Raw genomic sequence first — 15,305 nt, 5'->3', positions numbered from 1 at the left:
ATCAAACATCAGTTTTCTAATGTCAGGTCCGACAAAGACGCCTTCTTTTAGTTTAGCTCCTGAAAGGTGTGGAAACTTGTGGCAGAGATACTTAAAACATGGTCCATCTTTAGGCAAAGCCTTTACAAACTGTTTCATTCGCCCTAACTTTATATCTAGAACTGGTAGGAGTACGTTTTTTGAATCTACAGGGTTTTTGCGTAGAATTTCCTTCTCACCAGGTTTTAAAGACTCCCTCACAGGCCAGTTCTTTCTATGCCAGTGCTGATCCTTAGCCCTACTGTCCCATTCACAAAAGAAACATGGAAATTTGGTAAAGCTACCTTGCTGACCAAGGATTCTAACCAGGACTAATTATATAGTTTCATCTTTGTGCTTTTTAGTTTTTTAATTTCTGCGTGTTAATTTGGTATTTACTAGACACAGTTCTTGCGTTTTCGTTTGTGTCGGAAAGTAACCCGATTTTTTTACATTTTAGGAGTTGCTAACCAGGAGCGAATTATGTAGTCTGGATGCTTTGATAGTTCAGTTTTTGAATCTCTGCGTTTTAATCTATTTTGTTGGACGTATTTCTTGCCTTTCCGTCAGAATCTACAGTAGAGCCTGAGCGTGTGCCGATTGTCGTTTGTTTGTCTATATAGTGTAGCGTAGTTTTCCAAGTTTTAATATCGACATGGACTGTGATTCCTGTGTGCGGATGAAAGCTGAGTTGTTGACACTTCGCAGTCGTCTTCAGGCTTTCTTGGCTTCAGTTACTGAGCTTGGGGCTCCAGTGAATGGGCACCACTTTTGTGGACCGTTCATGGGGATCCAATGAAAGTCCAGCATGATCGGTCCACACCAGTGTCCAGCCCGGTAACTGCTCACACTGAGGTTGACCCCTCACCTGTGCTCGAGTAGGAGATCGCTTCAGGGCATGGCAGGTAACGGACTTCACAGGGGTCGAACATAAAGCCTCCCCAGCTATTCTGACAAACAGGTTTCAATTGCTGTCTGTAGCCGACACTGTCGCTCAGTCAGATGCAGTCGCTTGTACTGTTTCAGAGGAAACCTCTCAGACTGCAAGATTTTGGCAGTCACGAAGGGTGGGATTATTGTAGTTGAGCACTCCAATGTTAGGCACGTTATCGGGCCGCTGAGGACAATGGCTGCTAAGGAGAGGAAGAAAGCCTATCTGTACTACATGTGAAAACCAGGTGGAGTCATTCCAGATGTGGAACGGGTCCTTCCAGATGCCATGCAGGGTGCAGCCAACTGAAGGTGGTGGTTCACATTAGTGCCAATGATGGATGGCGCTTTGGACTGGGAGGTATTCTCTCTGGTTTCGAGCGACTGTCAGTGACTAATGGCTACCAGTCTTATTTGCAACATGAAAGCAGAGCTCACCATTTGCAACATAGTCGACAGGACCTATTGCAGACATCTGGTACAGAGCCGAATAGAGAGCCTGAATCAGAGGCTCAGAGGGTTCTCCGACTGTGCAGGCTGCAGATTCCTCGACTTGCACGATAGGACCTAAACAGGTCAGGATTCTATTATACGCAGGAGGCGACTACACGGGTAGAGAGGGCTGTGTGGCGGGGACTGGGCAGTTTCTTAGGTTAAAGGGTCTCGGGGAAACACAAGAACAGCTTCACAGGGTATAGAAAAGGAAGAACATAGATCTAGGAGTCATTGGTATAACAGTTGTAAATTATCGTAGCTGTGTTGGGAAAGTACCAGAGCTCCAAGCACTAACAGAAAGCACTGATTCTCCAATCGTTACAGGTACTGAAGTTTAACCGAATCTTTTGCGAAGGACTTAACGGCGTTCAGAAAGGGTAGGCTAAAGAGATACGGTTGGCGGTGGCGTGTTTGTTCCTGATAGAAGTAGTTTATCTTGTGGAGTAATTGGTAGATAATTTCCTATGAGTTAGTACAGATAGAGGTCGTTCACGGCAACCGGAATAAAATAATAATTGGATCCTTTTACCGACCCCACAACTCAGATGACACAATTGGTGAGAGGTTCAAAGAAAACTTCTGTTTAATTTCAAACACATACCCGACTCATACAATTATAGTTGGTGGTGAATTCAATTAACCCTCGATATGTTGGCGAAAATACATGTTTAAATCTGAGGTACGCACAAAACATCATCCGAAATGGTGCTAAACGCATTCTCTGAAAATTATTTCGAGCAGTTAGTTCATGAGTCCACTCCAATAGTAAACGGTTATGAAAAAACACTTTAACTCTTGGAAACAAATAATACTGAGCTAATAACGAGCATCAGAATCAATACAGCGATTAGTGAACACAGGATCGTAGCTCCCAAATGAATGAAAAAAATATCTACTCAAAAAAATAGCTAAAAATTCGATTGACAACGTTCCTGGGAGACAATATCCACTTCTCCCAAATTAACAATGTTCTGACTAGATGTGGCTTGAATTCAAAGAAATAGTATCCACAGCATCTGAGAGATTTTTACCAAATAAATTGACAAACGACGGAGCTGATCCCCGTGGTACACAAAACGGGTCAGAACACTGTTGCAGAAACAACGGAAAAAGCATGCCAAATTTAAACGAACGCCAACTCTCCGAGATTGGTGATCTTTTACAGAAGCTCGTAATTTAGCGCGGACTTCAATGAGAGATGCTTATAATAGTTTTCACATCGATACCTTGTCTCGAAACCTGACAGGAATTCCAAAGAGATTCTAGCTGTATGTAAAGCACGATAACGACAAGACCCAATGGTTGCCTTCTCTGCGCGATAGCAATGGAGATACTATCGATGGCAGTGCTGCAAGAGCATATTTACTAAACACAGCCTTCCGAAATTCCTTCACCAAAGAAGTAGTAAATATTCCAGAATTCGAATTAGCAACAGCTGCCCCCATTAACTTAGAAGTAGATATCCTCGGAGTAGTGAAACAACTCAAATCACCTAATTAAAGCAAGTCTTCCGATTCATACTGCTTACCAAGTAAATTCCTTTGAGAGTATGTTACGTATGGAGCTATTGCATCAGCAGTCATATTAAACCGCTCGCTCGACGAAAGATCCGTACCCAAAGACTGGAAAGTTGCACAGGTCACATCAATATTCAAGGAAGGTAGTAGGAGTAAGCCATTAAATTACAGGCCCATGTCACTAACGTTTATATGTAGCAGGATTTTGGAAAATATGTGTTAAAACAATATGAATTATGTTGAAGAGAGACCTCTAAGAGACCGGTCTATTGACACATGGTCAACACGGATTTAGAAAATGTCTCTTTTTGAAACACAATTAGCTCTTTACTCACACGAACTGTTGAGACAAGGGATTTCAGATTACCAGAAGGCTTTCGTCACTGCCTTCACAAACGGCTTGCACTCAAATTGCGGGCTTATGGAATATCGTCTCAGTTATGTGACTGGATTCGTGATTTCCTGTCAGAGAGGTCACAGCTCGTAGTAATCGAGAGAAAATAATCAGGTAAAACAGAAGCGATTTCTGGCGTTCCCAAAGGTAGTGTTATAGACCCTCTGCTTTTCCTGATTTACATAGACGATTTAGGAGACAATTTAAGCAGCCGTCTTAGGTTGTTTGAGATTTGCTGTCGTTTATCGACTAGTAAAGGCATCAGAAGATCAAAAAAAATTGCAGAACTATTTAGAAAAGATATTTATTTGGTGCGAAAATTGGCAATTGACCCTAAATAATGAAAAGTGTCAGACCATCCAAGTGAGTGCTAAATGGAATCCGTTAAACTTCGGTTACATGATAATTCACTCAAATCTAAAGGCTGTAAATTCAACTAAATACCCGGGAATTACAGTTAGGAGCAGCTTAAAGTGGAAACAACACATAGAAAATTTGTGGGGAAGGCGATCTAAAGACTGCGTTTTATTGGCAGAACACGTAGAAGAGGCATTTACTAAAGAGATCGCCAACACTAGGCATGTCGGTCCTCTTTTGGAGTACCGTACTGCTGCATGGTGTGGGATCCTTTCCAGATAGGACTAACAGAATACATCGAGAAAGTACAAAGAAGAGCAGCATGTTTTGTATTATCGAGAAGTATAGGAGATAGTGTCACGGACTTGATACAGGATTTGGGGTGGACATCATTAAAACAAAGGCGTTTCTCGTTGCTGCGGGATCTTTTCACGAAATTTCGATCACCAACTTTCTCCTCCGAATGCGAAAACATTTTGTTGATGCCGACCTGCATAAGGAGATACGATCATAGTAACAAAGTGATGATGACTGGTTTGCGGGGCGCTCAACTGCGCGGTTATCAGTGCCCATACAAGTTCCCAATCGTTACTCAGTCCAAACTCTCCACATTCATAAACGATGATGAAATGATGAGACATCACAAACAACCAGTCCCCGGGCGGAGAAAATCCCCAACCCTGCCGGGAACTGCACTCAGGACCCCGTGACCCAAAGGCAGCAACGCTAGCCACTAGACCACGAGCTGCGAACATCGTAACAAAATAAGGTAACTCAGACGTCGCACGGTAAGATATAGGCGTCGGTTTTGTCCGCGCGTTGTTCCAGAGTCGAATAATAGAGAATTATTGTGAAGCTGGTTCGATGAACCCTCTGTCAGGCACTTAAGTGTGATTTGCAGAGTTTTCATGTAGATGCAGATGAGAAATTATTCATTTGTTAAAATTCAAGGCTGAAATGTGTAACACCAAGGCATATCCTCGATATTATTAACCAATTACGATTATCATTGAAGAATTTCATCAGTGTGTCTGAAGTTGCCTCAGTACCGTTACTTTATTAGTAACAATTATTGAATATGACCTCCAAACACGACACGATTCTGAGATTTTTAGTCTCACCACTGGTGCAAGTCTGATTTGCCATGAGACTTCTGGGAAGTCAGTCACATCGAATGTTGAATTTAACCTCTCATTTCGTTTCTGTGTACTTGATGGGTAAAGCATTTTTGGTAAAAATAGGTGACCAAAGAGCTTTTACCTCAAATACCAGTTTCAAGTGACTGCAGTGAGCTGAAAATATTTGGAAACCATTCTTTGCATCAGATGCATATGGCACTTTCTTTTAACACATTTTAAAATTTGCAGGCGTACTTTCATTGCAGTTTCCAAATGATGATGAATTCTAGATTGAACAGTTCTAAACACCAAAAAAAGTTTTGCATCACCCCAGTTCCCAGAACTCCTTAAGATAGACGTTGACTGTGGATATCGTATCACAGACACAGCCCCTTTAACTGTTCAGATATCAGGGTTCCCGGGTTCGATTCCCGGCGGGTTCAGGGATTTTCTCTGCCTCGTGATGATTGGGTGTTGTGTGATGTCTTTAGGTTAGTTAGGTTTAAGTAGTTCTAAGTTCTAGGGGACTGATGACCATAGATGTTAAGTCCCATAGTGCTCAGAGCCATTTGAACCATTTTTTGTTCAGATATCACTAAACCCGCCCAAAGATGTAAACAAACATGCATGAGCAGCGCCTATTAGACGGAAGGGGTCCGATAGCCGATCAGTTCCTGTCATTTCACCAGGAAGGAGGTACACGGCTCGTGTTGTCTGTAGTTCAACCATGCCTAGACGCTCAACACCGCAATTCGAGCGCATCCGCATTGTTACTCTGTAACAGGAAGGGTTCTCAACAAGGGAATTGTCCAGGGGCCTCGGAGTGAACCAAAGTGACGTTGTTCGGACATGGAGGAGATACAGAGAGACAGGAAGTGTCGATGACCTGTTCAGGCTGCCCAAGGGCTACTACTGCAATGGATGACTGCTACCTACGGATTTTCGCTCGGAGGAACCCTGACAGCAACGCCACCATGTTGAATAATGCTTTCCGTTCTGCCACAGGACGTCGTGCTACTACTCAAACTGTGCGCAATAGGCTGCATGATGCGCAGCTTCACTCCCGACGTGCATGGTGAGGTCCATCTTTGCAACCACGACACCACGCAGCGCGGTACAGTTGGGCCCAACAACATGCCGAATGGAGCGCTCAGGATTGGCATCATGTTCTCTTCACTGATGCGTGTCGTATATGCCTTCAACCAGATAATTGTCGGAGACGTGTTTGGAGGCAACCCGGTCAGGCTAAACGCATTAGACACACTGTCCAGCGAGAGCAGCAAAGTGGAGGTTCCCTGCTGTTTTGGGTGACATTACGTGGGGCCGACATACGCCACTGGCGGTCATGGAAGGCACCGTAACGGTTGTACGATACGTGAATGCCATCCTCCGACCGATAGTGCAACCATATCGGCAACATGTTGGCGAGGCATTCGCCTTCATGGACGATAATTCGCGCCCCCATCTTGACCATATTGTGAAAGACATCCTTCAGGATAACGACATTGCTCGACTAGAGTGGCCAGCATGTTCTCCAGACATATGCCTGGAATAGATTGAAAAGGGTTATTTATGGAAGACGTGACCCACCAACCACTCTGAGGGATCTACGCCGAATCGCTGTTGAGGAGTAGGACAATCTGGAAGAACAGTGCCTTGATGAACTTGTGGATAGTATGCCACGACGAATACTGGCTTGCGTCAATACAAGAGGAGGTTTTACTGAGTATCAGAGGTACCGGTGTGTAGAGCAGTCTGGACCACCACCTCTGAAGGTCTGTCTATATGATGGTACAACATGCAATGTGTGGTTTTCATGAGCACTAAAAAGGACGAAAATAATGTTTTTTTCGATATATATTCCAATTTTCTGTACATGTTCCGGAACTCTCGGAACCGAGGAGATGCAAAACTTTTTGTTGTGCGTATTTTCAATTACAACTATCCTGATGTCTCACGGCAGAGAAGTCAGACTTGCACCAATCTCTCTTCCTGGTGAGATTGAAAATCTCAAAAGTGCATTTGGAGGTCAGATTCAAAAATCCTTACGAATAAACTAACGGTACTGGGACAACTTCGACACACTGACACAGTTCTTCAATGATATTTGTAATTAATTGACAATAGACTGGATATGCTTTGGCGTTAGACATTTCAGTCTTTAATTTCAACAACTGAATCATTTATCAAGGTAATTTTCCCCACTTGCTTAGAGTTTAATGTGTACTTCGTACCACACAGCTACCTGACAGCAATTTTCCAATAAAAAAACTTTCTCAATAATTTCGAACACGGGTCTCTGTCACCGTGTGATTGCATTTAACTGTGATGCCGAGTCTCGATTTCCCGAATTTATTGCTTATAAGTCACATGTGAGCTCATTTTGCCCCTCAAACTGGCATGGTCACACTTTCAATGGAAAAGACCTCAGCAGCTTCCATAATTGCAGTGAATATTCAAATGGTCTGCAAAAATGGCTTCTGCAGTTGAGTGTCTCCAACGATTGATATAGAGCAGAGATTCCAGCATTTTAACTGGCCCCTTTCCACCACATTGAATTTTTAACGTGACAAGACTGGGCTAGATTAGCTGTCTTGCAAGAAGGCGAGCATCACGGAAAGGTTTCCCGTTGAAATTCGGTGAGAGTACGTTCCAGGGAAAGTTGGACAACTTATTACTTCCTCTCACATACATCTAACGATATTACCACAAAGAGAGATTTCGAGGAATTGGAGTTAATACGGAGGTTTACCGACATTCTTCCCACGCCGCATTCGCAATTGCAACAGGGAAGAGTGGATCAGGTAGTTATACTGGAAGTACCCTTCGCCATAAAATGTTTGAGCATACGACCCACGAAACATGGTGTAGCGTATGCATATCAGAGTAAATGCCCCATCTTTTACCCTGGTAAACGTTAACGAGAACTACTGGTGCCCATTTTACGTGTGAATTTCTCTTGTTATCTTTAGTGATTACTACGCGATATTTGTGCTCGAGAATTTAATACATTTAGTGACTATTATTGGAATGCAGGCTCTTAGAATTTTGACCGCAAAGCTCTCCTGAATGCGCGATATCTAACGTAACAGTAACATCACTCATTGTAATTTGACTTTCTGCTGTGCTCTCGTACTCACTGAACACAATCGTGACAAGACGTTCAGCTGTTATTTCCACCCTCCCATCCCTCCCCCCCCCCCCCCTCTCTCTCTCTCTCTCTCTCTCTCTCTCTCTCTCTCTCAGTTCAACTCGGTAAAGCCGACAATCAATACTCACGACCGGTCGAGGCAGAACTTTACAAGCGGCTTCTTCCAATAACGTTCAGCCTGGCATCTGCCTTTACCACTTTTCAGAAGTCTGTTCAGACAAATTCATCGATGAGTTCCAGAGAGGGTTATTTCAGCATAAAAACTGTTCACTCAGAGCCGAGGCTGGTTCGCTTGTGACAGTGTTTGCACATTAATAACGATAAATTTAATGTAGTTTGTCACGAAGTCTTCAATCAAAGTACATGTGTGTTCTGGTCTTCCATAAACAAATAATTTGTTAACTAGGCGACGGTGCGCAACTGTATTTGAGAGTTTCCAGTGGTCAAGAAAAAGGGGCACCAACTTGGCCTCCGCCGTCTGAGGCCATCTGGACCTCCTCAGAGAGCTTAAACCTGGCCTACTTGGCAGGATTCATGTTGGTTAGAACAGTTACCATATGACGACACAAATAAATATTGTATAATCCTACAAGGAACGGACGTGAGTGTGATTGGCCTGTAATTGCGTACATGCGTTCTGTGATTGCTTTAAAGGTTATAACGACCTGCATCTTTGGAATTATATGTGACGTTGCGCTGTTTAGGCCACCTACAGTTGTTGGATAAAAATATGGAAACACCTCGAGAATTGCATTCTTGAACGTGAGTACAGATGTTAACAAAGCTTGTAGAGGCGCTGTTGTAACTGGCTACGAGCGGCACCTTATCGATGTCCTCAGTACGTTTTAAGTGTCAGTCACAGTCAAAACTACGTTTTGCGTAGTTTTGAGTGCGTTATGTCAGAGTTAATTGGATTCGAACGAGGGCAAATTGTTGGTGCTTGCATGGTGGGTGTTCCCGTAACCAACGTAGCCGGTCAAGGAAGAGCATTGTGACGACAGCTCCAAAAGTCAATGCAGAATTGAACGTTGGACTTGCAAATCCTGTCAGCACCAAACCATCGCGTAGGGAGCTCCATAAGCACGGAACTGCAGGGAGAGCTCGAATTCAAAGCCTCTCATAAATAACGCAAATGCCCGTTACCGTAATCATAACATCCGCGCTTTGAAGCAATGGAAGGAAGTTATTTCATTGGATGAGTCTTGTTCGCAGTTTTTCCAAGTTCACATCGAGTTTACGTGTATCATACGGTTTCCCAAGCCTAAGATGCAGACTGCTTGATGCCAAGAGTGAAACATGGCGGGGATTCAGTGATGATCTGGGCGGCCATATTGGGGTGCTCCATGGGGCACAGTTACTCCGCAAGGTCGTATTATTGCGAAGGGTTATGTGACCATTTTGGCTGATCAGCTCAGTCCCTTGCCACAATGTTCCCACCACTATAATGCTGCGCTCCAAGACGACAGGGCGCCTGTTCATATAACTCTTGATGTGGTTTACGAACACAGGGGTAGCGTACCAATAGGGACAAGAAAGGAGGCATGAAGGGCGCCAAAACAGAAATAACAATCATCCATTTATTGCACCATTACACACGCACATCATGATATATGAGACATTACAATTGGCATACTTAAATCTATTATAACAAACAATATGTATCACGAACGGCCAAGTAATAGTTACCTGAAACATTTTAATACTTGGAACAGTACACCAGTGATCAGCAAATTAAAAAAAAACAATAACATGACAAAAAATACAATACTTTAAGAAAATCACATCATGTGACTATGAGCTTAAGGTCTTTCGGTAATTAACAGATTACGAAACAGGTAAAGGGGCATGTGCCACTATTAAATCTTCCTCAATTACACTACTAAATTTCTCAGTGCCCAAGTTGCAATTAACGCAACAAGAATGAAATAATTTAAGTGATAATGTTACTTAATAATAATAAAATCATGGTACTCCACGGCTCCGAGCACACAGCCCCATACAAAATGCAACACAACCACAGCGACCCGGCGTACTACGAGAACCACCAGGCAGTAAACCAAAATCGTACTAAGCCAAAACAAGGACCGACTTCTAAAATAACGACACCTAGCCCGGGCCGGACAACAGACCAAATGCCGGGATATCCATAAGAAACCTCGGCCAACTTAATACCAAAACAACAATTTATGAACAATATGCAAAACACAAGACCTCTCAGTCCAAAGGCTTCCGTTTAGTCGCGAAGGTGGCTCCGACCCGCCTGCTGAGGTGTCGAGCGTCGTACAGAGTGCCGAATGAAGCTCAACCTTCGTTAACGGAGAGCGGAAGCACCACAAGACAAAATAAACTCCAATTTAACTGCGCAAGCAAACTCTAAGGAGTGCCACTCGAAGACTATGCACTTTAAGATCAAACATAAAGCACCCAGATTAACGTGCCGCTGAACGACGCACTTCCATCACCAGCGTCTAGTAGAGTACGGAGAGCAGCGTACCCCATCGATATACATCCATGGGACGGTAAACGAGGATAGCAATCCCAGCGGCGGAGCGACAGGAGGACGAAATGACATCCCGCCGCACATTGAAAGGTATTTCAAACACAGGCTCGACAAACTACAACAGGCGAGATTTTGCTCCCCTTGCGAATCAAGTTAAACGGCACACCACGCCGCTGTCCACATTATTAACAGATCGGGCCCCACTCGGCGTCCAGACGCAAATAACCCCAGCCGAGCCGAACTGTCTCCACGCCAAGCAGCCACCACTTCCCTCCTCACACGCCTCCAGCTAAGCTGCGGCCAGCGATCACACACAGAAACAACCGCCTAACGCCAAAGCGCTGTCTCAGTGAAAACTCAGCACTAAGATCGATACGAACTTGGCAATAAGCGAGCACCGTAACAACTCTCATTGTCCAAAACTGGTTTTGTGATGAAATGCCGCGTCTCCATTGGGAACCACAAACACCAAATCTCGGTTGTTTTGAAGAGAGGTGTGCGTGATCGTTGTCCACCTCCATCATCGTTGCCCCAACTTGCCACTATTCCTGGAAGAGTTGCATAAAATTTCTTTGGAAACTGTACGGGACCTGTAATTATCGATTCAGAGGGACTGGAAGCTAAGTACGAACGTGTTTGTCTCAAATGGCGCGAAGCGCTATGGGATTTAACATCTGAGGTCATCAGTCCCCTAGACTTAGACATACTTAAACCTAACTAACCTAAGGACAGCACACACATCCATTCCCGAGGCAGGATTCGAACCTGCGAACGTAGCAGCAGTGCGGTTCCAGACCGAAGCGCCTAGAACCGCTCGGCCACAACTGCCGGCACGAACGGGTTTCCTACACCATATTGGGCATGGTAATGTGTTGTGGTTTTGGTGTTTATATACTTTTGTTCCCCTGTGTATCAACTTTTAGCCTGCATTTATATCGCTGCTGTCTGTCTGCAACATGAACTGTCGTATGACTGTTGCTAGAAGATATGATCATTTCCCTAGAATCTGACACGGAATCCAACGGGCACGCCGATATGCCAAGTGCTTTTGCTTATTCAACTCCGTTAGCTGATTCTCCACGTCACTTATTTGTGTGTATCTTATTTTGTCGTTCGTGTGACAGTTGGACGTAGAAATAGTCTTGTATTCTTCGATGAAGCAATTTCTAAAGGCAGAATGTAGTGTATCGTGACGTATTATACGACTTTCACTCTCTATCGGTTGACAGATTTTAAACAGACTGAGGGGTTTTAAGGTCTTCTCGTCGAGTAAACATTGTCCTTGAGGATTCATGTTATCCTTCTCTCGTAGTTGTTCTTACGTTTGTATTCGCTTTTTCTGATTTTGTATATCAATAGGAATCGCTCGAATTTACTAAGAAACACTCTACTTTCTAATATTGTTATTAAACAGTGTTGAATCCTCTCTCCCTCCCACTCTACCATATAGCTTACAACATTCCTTAATTTGTGCCATGGATCCTCCACGTGCTTATGCTTTTTCCAGAGCTGATAGTCACAAGCATCTATGCTCTTTACGATTGCTCAATTATTTTGGAAATGGCTGTATTCCTTTATTTTTCAGTACTTCTCAGGCATCTAGCCACTCCAAGTAGTTGCTGGCCTTAGCCTTACCCAAATTGTCCCAGGAGGACTTGACGAGAAAACATGGACTCTACAGTGCACTTGTTCTTCTTCACTACTATCAAACCCATTTATTCTATTGAAGAAGTGCCGATAGCTCTTCAAGGTATGCATCTTAGTGCCTACGTTTATTAGACTTTATCCGGCTGGAATGGCGAGAATACACAAAGATAACCATAAATAGTAACGAATTCGCCACGATACCATGCATTCATACATTACGACGTTGTCCTTTTGCATTTGCATTCACAGAGTGATGTTAAGATAGAGAGCTGATGTTGACATGTGGCTTACCTGTCATGAGGAGAATGATGGCAGAACCAACGGCAGCGGCCAGCACAGGAGCTGCGACAGCGGACCAGCGGCGGCCGAAGCGGGACGCACAGTGGCGGACGGCCAGGTAGCCGAGCAGCTGGGCTGCCCCCTGCGCGGCCACCGAGGCGAACGGGTTGTCGCTGACACCGCCCACGCTCAGCACCAGCGAGAACATCGTCAGCACGTGCACGGACCTACGCGGTTCCGTCCGTCCGTCAGGTTCTCGAATTACACTCAATGGTGTTAATACTAAATCCGCCATTACGGTTTTTTTTAATTTGTTAGTGAGTTTCGGCCTCACCCGTACAGCCAGCTTTAGACCATAAAACAACTGAACTTAAGTGAACGATCTAAGTAAGTTCACATATAATAACCAACACTACACATCCACACCCTCTTCCGACGAATAATAGTCTTCCCTTATCCGACCATGAAATCCGCCCTAATATACATCCATCTCTCTCACTTCCACATCTCCCTCAACTCTTCCCAAACCCTCCTCCAAACATCCACACACACAAACCCCGTCCTATGCACTACTTTTAAATGCGACGTTCCCTTGATATCCTTATCCCTAGAAGTTTACATCCACTCATCTATTCACTCATCTACATGTCTACTTTAATCAGTCAGCACATTGGCCGTTTTCCTTAATGCTGCTGTCTATCCATCTTCTGTGTCTATATTTAATCAATCACCAAATTAAACATTACATTTTTAACTTACGCAACTGACGAGCTGTCTTGTTACTGTACAAAAGTTTTTTTGTTTTTTTTTTTAAAAAAAAACTCCAAGTCCAGTTTCTATATATAAAATTTTACTCTCATTAGGCTAAAGAGTGGCAAATTGTATCCGCTTGCAGCCCAGACCATCTACATGGGTTGGAGGAGGGGGATGAAATAACACTAAAGAAAAATAAATATCTATTATAATGTAAAGATAAAAGGCCACGCACATTGACCCGTATCTACATGCTTCCAGCTGCCACCATCCGGCTCAGCTAAACGGAGTCCCTAAACGGTCCCTAGACCACCGCACTACTTTAACTAACGTAAACCAACTTATGCTAAGAACAACACACACACACACACACACACACACACACACACACACAAGCGCGCGCGCGCCCGAGGGAGGACTCGAACATCCAGCGGAAGGCGCCGCCCAATTCGTGACATGACACCTCAAACCAAGCGGCCACTCCTCGCGGCAGTGCTTAACACATTGGTACACAAAGCACATAAGATCTCGGACGAAAAGAACCTATCAACGGAACTCAAGTATCTGGAGACTGAGTTCCGCAAGAATGGATATGGTAACCGCCAAATCCAAAGGATCTTTCGATAACAGAAGAGTAGTAGGGACCTAGATGAAAAACAAAGCGAAGAAGGGAAATAAGGCCTGGCGTTTCTACCCTCTGCACGTAACGGGGCGTCCAAAATAGAGAGACAATTGAGGCAACACAAGATCGACACAGTCTGCTGACCGCCGGCTTAGATGCGCGCCATGCTAGGAACGGTGAAAGACGATGTCAGCCTCAAGAAAGCGGACGTATACAGACTTCCTTACGGCTGTGGCAAATCCTATATCGGGCAAACAGTTCCTACAGTGGAAGATCGATGCAAAGAACACCAACGCTATACCCGCATGGGCCAACCAAGCCAATCTGCCGTAGCAGAACATTGCATAAACGCTGGACACATGGCGAATTATGATGAGGCAAAAGTACTGGCCTCCACAAATAACTACTGGGAGTTCATCTTCAAAGAGGCCGTAGAAATTCGCGTAACAAACAACCTCGTCAACAGGGACACTGGTTACCAACTCAGTAAAGCCTGGGAACCAATTCTAATCTCTACCTAGGAGCAACAGTGCAAGCGGACACGAGATCATTCCGCCATGGCCGCCGAAGAGAGCCTGTGCACCACCACCACCACCACCACCACCACCACCACCACCACCACCACCTACCGCAGACTTCGCTTCCCTTACCTCCGGACACGGAATCGTACCTAGACCAGCGAGCGATAAATACTAGCGGCAGAGAGCGTCAGACCATTGCTTCAGCACCACCTATGGCAGAACGGTTATCCACTGAAATATCGTGGGCACTCCACGATTGTATCCACCTGAAAACCCGAGAATCATTCGAACAACAAAAACATAAAATTCTCTCTTCCTATATTCTTATTTAAACCTCTGTCATAAAACCGTACTGGAGCTTATACACTTGTGTCAGCGTTGCTAAAAGGATTTGTCGGCGAGCCATTTCCAGAGGTCATCGCTATTGCGGTTACACGAAGGACATTGTAAACTTTGACACGCAGAGACTTAGAGACGTTATGAATGTGACCAAACTAAGAGTCCTGCGAGAAAGATGCCTAATGCCTGACAGCCAATGGAGTTGCTGCGGACAGTCGAGATTTCTCTGAACACAGCCAGCTATGTGAAGGACATAAAATGTATTCGCAGTTGCGAATATGGACAACTGTGAGCTGTGTAATGGAATGACGACGACAAAAATTTGTGCAGGACAGGATTTCGCGCTTATCGCGAGCGGGTGCCTAACTATAAGGCTATTCCCGCACGCTTCACGACCAGATCCAAACTTCCGTCTACAACCTGCGCTCTTGTATCCATTGAGAGTATTTCCGTACAGGGGAGACGTTGTAATTGAAAGTCGCTTGGCCAATGTCGACGGATAAATACCATACTTCTGAACACAGGAACTGCAATATCGTATCGTAGCTACTTGAGGAGACCGCCATTAAGGATATTTTAATAGGCTTCCTTTGCCAGACAAAAATCGAAACTGAACGGAATACAAACTTTTTAACTCAAGAGCGGTATTCCTTTTGGCCTCTAC

The 15,305-nt window shown here is 44.4% G+C and overlaps 1 protein-coding gene across 1 annotated transcript in view; it reads right to left on the bottom strand.

Moving 5' to 3' along the window:
* The window catches only part of LOC124788908 (solute carrier family 22 member 7-like), a 185,993-nt gene that overhangs the window by 26,964 nt on the left and 143,724 nt on the right, over positions 1-15,305 (bottom strand). The window contains exon 7 of the mRNA XM_047256191.1: positions 12,419-12,633. Coding sequence (XP_047112147.1) covers positions 12,419-12,633 — 215 coding nt within the window. The remainder of the gene's footprint in view (positions 1-12,418; positions 12,634-15,305) is intronic.

Source organism: Schistocerca piceifrons, chromosome 3 (assembly GCF_021461385.2).
Source record: "Schistocerca piceifrons isolate TAMUIC-IGC-003096 chromosome 3, iqSchPice1.1, whole genome shotgun sequence".
Taxonomy (NCBI): Eukaryota; Metazoa; Arthropoda; class Insecta; order Orthoptera; family Acrididae; genus Schistocerca; species Schistocerca piceifrons.
This window is presented reverse-complemented; position numbering and strand designations above follow the sequence as displayed.